The sequence below is a fragment of the Perca flavescens genome, chromosome 2, assembly GCF_004354835.1.
Source record: "Perca flavescens isolate YP-PL-M2 chromosome 2, PFLA_1.0, whole genome shotgun sequence".
NCBI classification, from domain to species: domain Eukaryota; kingdom Metazoa; phylum Chordata; class Actinopteri; order Perciformes; family Percidae; genus Perca; species Perca flavescens.
The window spans coordinates 15,223,826-15,231,837 of record NC_041332.1 but is presented as its reverse complement, the minus strand read 5'-3'; the positions used below and the strand labels follow the sequence as shown (position 1 = coordinate 15,231,837).

At 42.0% G+C, this 8,012-nt stretch overlaps 1 protein-coding gene across 2 annotated transcripts; it reads right to left on the bottom strand.

The window, feature by feature from the left end:
- Positions 1-1,955: 1,955 nt before the first annotated feature.
- golga7ba (golgin A7 family, member Ba) lies at positions 1,956-7,342 on the bottom strand. Of its 2 annotated transcripts, XM_028604340.1 has the most exons (6): positions 7,309-7,342; positions 5,707-5,766; positions 4,396-4,521; positions 3,473-3,625; positions 3,265-3,366; positions 1,956-3,167 (listed from the first exon to the last, which is right to left on the bottom strand). In XM_028604340.1, exons 2-6 carry the CDS (start codon positions 5,716-5,718, stop codon positions 3,084-3,086), a joined length of 477 nt encoding a protein of 158 aa, XP_028460141.1. In that variant the 5' UTR covers positions 5,719-5,766; positions 7,309-7,342; the 3' UTR covers positions 1,956-3,083. The 2 variants fall into 2 exon arrangements, with proteins under 2 accessions (XP_028460141.1, XP_028460134.1); XM_028604333.1 differs by lacking the exon at positions 7,309-7,342 and having other exon boundaries at positions 5,707-5,789.
- Between the last annotated feature and the right edge of the window lie 670 nt (positions 7,343-8,012).

The window sequence follows — 8,012 nt, the reverse complement described above, 5'->3', positions numbered from 1 at the left end:
TATGGTCAGATTGTCATTTCATAGATACAAAACAATCGTATCTGTATTCAGTGCTTTGAGAGACTCCCTGTAGTCTCACATACACAACTTCATCACTCCATAAACTTTGACAAACTGCCTGCATGTTAGACCCACTGAGTTTTCACTAAAAACCTGCAGCCATGTGAAAATGATTTAGTAAGACTAGCTGGAATAATTACAAAGATCTAGCTCTCTGTACAAAGGAAAGATATTCCTTTTATTTTCCTGTTTGCATCTCTCTTCTGCCATTTTTACATCTTCCTTCCATTTGCCTGTGTCAGTTTCATCCATTTGTACTGTGTTGTCTTAATCTGATGTCTGTCTTTCCTTGTTTTCCTCCCCCATTTTTTCTTCTCCCCTATTCTGTCCATGCATTCATGCAGCGTTGGCTCCGTTTTACGATGGCGTCTGCTCCACCTCTGTCTCCATGTTTGAAGCCTCCTGTTATAAGACCGTTTTACTGCAGTGTGTCATGGTGATCTCTGCACTGGCAGATCTCGGGAGTTGGTAGTCTTTAGGGTAAAGTCAATACAGTAAGACAGCCTGGACCAAACATTTGCAAAAAGACTGGACTTCCTGTGACATGCAGTACAGTAACCGCAAGTCTGTTTTATCAGAAGGCATGTTCTAGTATCTGGAAATCCTGCAATACAGTTTCCTGGTGAGCTAGGTGTACACAGTTGTCCCTCCATGTTATAAGTAAATAATTAAAAACCAGGGTTCCGTATGTGCCTTTTACAAAGCTGAAAGAGCTGACCAAAGCTTGTTAGAACATCAAATTAGCATTTATATTTTTAATCTGACATTTGATGTCTGAAGTTTTTAGTGCAAGCAATACGTTTTAAATCATAATCATTAATTACTGTAGACCTTTTCCACAGCAGACATTTCGACTTGTGACTAGGAAAATCACCGGTGTTAGTAATAACATTATGGTTGGCAACATTTAAGTGCTCCAGTAAGCCAGCATGTACAGCAATCATTAATTGCATTATGGACACCTGTGCCTTTCTTTACTGTGACATGCCAAACTGTGTTTTGTGAAAAAGGTCTGTTGTGCATAATATAAATATCTTTTTACCTATTATCCAGTAAGTCAATTTGACATGTGGATATGAAAATACGTCCATATAGTTGATGGTTAAATGAAATCCTGTCCAGCCAAGATTACATAAAGAGATCTCAAGGCACTATTGATGTGTCAAACATGTGTAATTAGTAGCATTAAAGCAGACATGACCAATGTTCTTTTTTTTTTTTCTGGCTATTTGGGGGCAGCGGAATGAGCATGAACATTACTATATTATCACCCAATAAAATTGTTATGGCTAAGGTGTTGGCAAACAGTTGCTTATTTACACATCCACCAGTTACAGAGCAACATTATTATTTATTGGAAGTCGTGTTTCTGACTCCACCTGACGAATGAGTCCAGTATTTACTCTCTTTTGGCTCAGTTTGTCTCCTGACAAAAATACCTAGCTCTGCTAAATGCTTCACTTTGTTCACCAGCTAGTTGCTAACGGAGCTCTTTCACTGAAAACAGCTGCCGACACTGATGAGAGCGGTAAGACTAAAACAAAACCGTAAATCTGCGTAAAATTAAAACAACCTCTCCAGAGTAAAGTTTAACTGAACATTCTCTGAGTTTGATCCATTATTAATATAAAAAAATGTTGATTAGTGCAGCTTTAATAACTGCTTTCCATTTAGGAGTTTGAGTTGCAGAGCCCTGCTACTGTACATGCTGGGTTACAATCATGGCTTACTGGCACACCTGAATGGAACAAGGCCATTATTAATGTTATTGTAAACACCAGTACTTTTGCTGTGACAAGTAATATGTCTGCCACAGTAAAAGGTCTATTTCAAAGAGAAAGATGAGCTCTGTGCAGCTGTGATGAAACAGTATTTATTTGACACCAGTCGTATTTGCACGTGTATCAAACAATAAGCAGTACGAAAGTTTGTTGTTGCACAAAATGTCACCAAAATAAAAGACACATTCACATTTGTGAGCCAGTTATGGCAGTTATTGTTCTTTGGAAGTGTGTTCAGAAATCAAAGAAGGGTTGGTGTATTTTGAAAGACTGAAGGTAAGATTCAGGAAGACCTTTTGACCCATTATTTGCCTACTTACTATTGCATGTAATGCACACTATGTTTTTGCATTATCAAAAATGTAGGAATGGTTAGTTTCACTCATTGAAACAAAGAGGTTAGTACCGAGGGTGTGTGTGTGTGTGTGTGTGTGTGTGTGTGTGTGTGTGTGTGTGTGTGTGTGTGTGTGTGTGTGTGTGTGAGAGAGACTATATAGGCTTCATGTGATGTGGAAGATCTGCTACATATCATACATGGATGGGCTGAATGACATTAATCTGCTACCAGACAGCATGATTTACATCAGAGGTGAATGAGGTTCTTTGTACAGTTTATCTTGGTGGGTTAAACTTTGCGATGCCTTCAAATACTTGTACATCCTACGCAGATTAGTTTAAATCTGGAAACTCAGCCGGAGCTACAGATAACACGCCAGTGTCTGGTGTGCAGGGTTGATGGTGGAGTTCAGTCCACCATGGTCCGGTGCAGTGCGGCAGTGGCTGATCTGGACCACATGGTGCGACTGCGTTTTGGTGAGACTTGTGGTCTTCACTCGTGCCTCAACACTTCATTCCCATTTTCTCACCCACCAGATTACACAAAGCTGTGGTAACTTCAAAGAGGACAAGAAGAAAGGTAATGGTACGAACACACAAAGTATTACTAGCGAAAAATAAGATGGAGAAATTGAGACACCGCATCGTACAGTAACGTGACTGTGTCGGCGCATGCACGTTCCTTTGCAACAAATTCCTGCAGCACGTGTTTTATAAGCATGAACACCGGGATGGCACGTCACGCGCAGCATGACTTTATTTGTCAAAAGCAAGTGAATCCTTTGTGTGAGCGTAGCTTTGGGATGTATGTGCTAAGTGCTGGAACAGGGGGAAGCATCATTGTCCTCAGTTCTCCTGCAGGGTTGCGAGTGATCAGGGGGGACATGGTTGTTAGGAAGTACCCAGTCATCGAGCGGTGCTGCCGGACACAGAGCTGCTTCCCGAGCTGGAGCCACTGGAGCCCCGGTCTTCATAGATGGAGATCTCTATCTGGTGGGAGAGTTAGGGGCCAAGAATTTGCTAGAGTGTGGTTTATTAAACAGAACGTATAACTGCACATGCACCCAAAGACACTGAGTAAGGATACGACACGCATTCCCCTTTCTATGGGATCGGTGATGAGCAGCCCTCTGGGAGCATAGATCTTCTCATTCTGCTCCTGAATGTACTTGGCTATCTTCTTCAACACCTAACACACACACAGAAGAAAAACGAGAAATGGTGCAGAATCCCAGACACGTTAGTCATCGTCCAAGACCATTAAAATGCATAGAGTTTGAGATCGCCAGTCTGACCTTCTCATAACGCGTCTCCATGCAGAGGAAGATAAGATACGCTGTAGAGCAGGCCAGACACCCCTCCAGGTAGGACTGGCCTCCTATCTTTTCTGCCTCTGCGTAGTAGTTGTTCAGCGTCTTCACAGTGTCCTCAAACAGTGTCCGCTCAATCTGCAAACACACACAGAGTCATGAGTAGCAGGGTTAGGATTGACAGTGACAGTGGAGAAACAGACAGGTAACATAGGGAGAGAAAAAGAGGGATATGGCATGCAACTAAGGTCCAAATCCAACTGTAACTTTTCAGTTATATGATATGTGTCTTTACAACTCTCCACTCTAACATTTTTGAACCACTCTAAACACAACATGAATTCTCTGTACAGCGGTAAAGGCAGGTAGAATATTGGAAAATCAGGAAGTATCATGCCAATTTGTTTTGTCTTTTTGTCATTAATGAGCACATACTGCAAAGTCTACTATAGGTATTCACCAGATACCTTTTTTATGTATTCATTTTTACGTATTCATGTATTTATGAAAATATAGGCATTGGTGGGGTATTGGGTGTTCAAACGATAATAAATGTTTGTCTAAGAAATTATTGTATTACTGATATGATGGATCTCGTGATAAAAAATATGACATACAATAATTGGCACATATTGCTTTCAATTTAGCAACTAGTATCTCTTATAACATGGAGGAAAGAATGACATTCAAAACATTCTCTATGTCAGTTCACAAAACTCATTGGTGGCATTAATACATTATAGATCAATTATGGCATTGCAGTAGTTTCAATCTAATACTATGATGTCTCCAAATATACCTTCAAATGCATGCATGCACGCATGGTTGGATAGGCAGGTTAGATAATGACAACACAACATGACTTTTTTTTTTTTTAAAGCCAAAGTCACAGGCTATGGTCTCCTCACCCTGCTCTCCAGCTCAGAGGGGAACTTGGTCTGAAACCGGCAGGTGGTTCCTTCGCTGTAGTCTCTCTGGATGAAGACTTTATTAGCCAGAGATGCACTGTGCCTCAACTCCTGCAGATTGTGGAACTGAGGAGGATACACACACACACAACCACAAATATGGTGAGGTTTTATACAGTATGTCTTTAATGAGTCCACAGAGAGAGCTCCATCTCTCTCTGCACCTGTTCACTCACAATGTGTACAAACAGTGGCAGGTTTGGAAGTCTAGGATGATAGAGGAGAAGCAGACGAGATGTGATCAATCACTCTTTGGCTCAGTGTCTGCACTCATTTCTGCCTTGTGTTCTGTTGGAACAGATCCCAGCATTGGACATACTATCTTTTAAACACACACACACACACACACACACACACACACACACACACACACACACACACACACACACACACACACACACACACACACACACACACATATATTCTCTTCCTCCCTTTCTCTGTGTTCTCACAGGTAGAGTACAGCAGGAAACGGGACAACATTTCACTCCCTCTTACAACAGATCGATCAGGCGGAACACGATGAGGCAGACTGATAAAAGGCCGTCCAAACTGTTGTAATATCTACTGTTAGTGATGGAAATATTTCATCAGAGTGTATGTTTGGTAAACATACATTTTGTTCACACTCATTATTATTAATTTATTTTTGCATTTCTAAAAGCACGGATGCGGGCGAAAGAGGTTGACAGCAGTGAGGAAGGTCAGGGCGGCGTGGCTGCTGTCCATGGTGCTGAACGCTATGCATTAGAGAGAGTGTGTGTGTGTGTGTGTGTGTGTGTGTGTGTGTGTGTGTGTGTGTGTGTGTGTGTGTGTGTGTGTGTGTGTGTGTGTGTGGACACCGGATTAACGGGGCGCTTCAACAGACAAAAACACTAAAACAGCTTAACATCGCGGGGAGGTGATCCGCTGTTTCTGCCCCATTTCAGTTTCCATGAAGCACACAGCTGACTTTCAAATTCCCTTCTAATCGTTTCCCTTTTGAAACGCCAGAACAAGCTTTACAGGAAGAAGAAAAGAAAAAATATATATATACGACCAGCCCTCGGACGAAACTGGCATGATAGGACACACACAGGCGTCCGTAGTGATTTAAGTGAGCCGCACATTGTGGTTTCACCGTGTGCAGCCTGCAATGCACTCCTTGACCACGTTAACTGCACCTGTTTTATTTAAATGGTAATGCAAGTGTGTACGCTGGTCAACGAAACATCAAGCAGGACATTAAAAGAGAGAATATGACAGCCTTACCTCTGTCGCCATGTTGCCATCCGCCGCCGTGGGGACGAGTCCCTGCGTGTGCTGAAATCGCTTTAGTGGGACACAGTGACACATTGGAGGAGTGGAGGGGGAAGGGCGGGGAAGGGCGGGGGGGGGGGAGAGAGAGAGGAGGGCGGGGCTAACGCAAATACAGTGGGTACAGTTTAGGTCATTTTAATTCAGCTTTTAGGTGCGTTAGGACGCCGCTTTAAAGATCTTGTCATTGGTGTAAGTAATACCAATACAAATGGCGCTGTGCTATTCAAGTGTCCCTGTAAACCATGACACTGGACAGTGAGCCAGCATGCATTACCAGGAACCTAAGAATAAACCAAAGACTAAAGCAGACAAATAGAATTCAGTGATTATTAATTTTATTATTTTACACAGGAAAAAAGTATCTATGAGAGCAGTACTGTTAGACTTTAAAATTATTTTAACTGATTAACTGGCTACACTGACTTATTATGACCACATTTGTTTGCAAATAGAGGCCTATTTACACATCTAACAGACACATCATTCACTTGGACTCGTGTTTCTGGCCACCTGGAGAATGTAAATCCAATATTCTCTCTCCTTTACCTCCGTCTTAGGGGCCACTAACTTCTGAGAGAAATATCTGGCTTTTTAGCTGCTAAATGCTCCACTATGTTCACTAGTTAGTAGCTGTGTCCTTCAGCTGTTTGGTACTGAGCAGGTAGCGTACAGTGGGTTTATCAGAGGCTCTTCGGTTAAGAACAGCTGATGAGAGCGGTGAGACCAGGCACGGCGCCAAGATTCCAGTTTTGGATTGGCCAGACCAATTGTGGGTGGGCCTTAAATTAAAAACGTTATCATAACCTAATAAAAATGACTGGCTAATATACTGTTATATTATATATATTATATGTGCTTACATAATAAAGATTGTAATAGCTTGATGCTATTTATATGTTGTTGCATTGTAAAAAGTTTCGGTGCAAAGGACGGACCTATCCGCGATCGCTCTCCTTGGTTCTGCCCAAAAGAAGAGCGCTTTGGACTCTCCATTACGCACCATACCTGGCTGTGCTATAGCTCATCTCTCCTAACCTCAGGCCTATATTGGTCAGGAATCTAATATTTCCCCAAACATAGTTTAGTTCTGCTCGTATAACATGAGGCCGAATATTTCACAATTCTTTTCAACTGTTTTAAGTTTTCAACAATATACAAATCAACAACACTGCCCGACAGTTCAATCAATACTCGGCCACAGAACGTGTTCATTGACAACGTCAATTGTCATGTAAAACAAGACTCAAGTTATTTCCTTACTTTAGTGTGATGATTCATGTTATAAACATGTTCAACAAAAATAAATAAATCGCATTAATAGCCCTAAAGCATTATTGGCCATAACAAGAGAAAACCATGAGGGAAAAACAACTTGACAACAGTAACAAGCTGTTATAGAACTTCGCCTGCTTCTGTAGGGGGTTATGAATTGATTATTTTAATCCATATATCTCATAACGACATAATACAGTAGGCAGATTAGCCACATGCCTTACTGTTATCCTCTGGCGGTCCTACACAATTAAACTCCCTAAAGAAGAAGTGACCGTATACTTTAGCACTGGTTGAGTTGCGGGCTCATCCACGGAAGACAGATCCACAGGGCTATATCCATAGGGGCTATATCATCCACTCGCGAGGCAGAGGCAAAGGCATTAGCACCGGCGCTGGTCGCGCTGGCCGCGCTAGGCGCATCCTGCGGTGTCCGAGACAAAGATGTGCTCGGCGTTGTGGATCTCAGCTCTCCTTCATCTCCTGGTTGCAGCGATGACTCTGAGACCGTTCGTGCACGTTTGAGGTACCTAAACAACGGCTGTTGCAACCTTGTCCTTTACTGGAAATGATTTTCACACTCTCAGATCACTGGGAGCTAACCTAGCCTAGCCTAGCCTAGCATACCGACAAGCTACATCCGATCCGAACCTCACTGTCTGCTGAACTTGCGCAGAAACATAAAAATTGACATGAGCAGTTTTTTTAAATTGTTTTTGAAAACTAAACATTTAGACAATTTTAGCACACATTATGAGATTATTTTCCAATTTTTAATAATTCTTCACCAAATTATAATATATTAATTAATTAATGTTTTTTGAGGAAATGTTTTGGGTGGGCCTGTTGAAAAGTGGGTGGGCCTAGGCCCGTCAGGCCCACCCATAACGCCGTGCCTGGGTGAGAGTAAGTGACACAAGTTGTGCTCTAAAAAAGACTAAAACGCTCTACAGATCTGAGGGGAACTGAAGATTGTGGTTAAGTCT

What these genes read in the sequence shown, in the direction of transcription:
- golga7ba (XM_028604340.1), bottom strand. An exon ending in TGGAGACGCGTTATGAGAAG is followed by an intron (nt 3,367 to 3,472) that starts GTCAGACTGGCG and finishes TGTGTGTGTTAG; the next exon opens with GTGTTGAAGAAGATAGCCAA. An exon ending in TAGAAAGGGGAATGCGTGTC is followed by an intron (nt 3,168 to 3,264) that starts GTATCCTTACTC and finishes CTCTCCCACCAG; the next exon opens with ATAGAGATCTCCATCTATGA.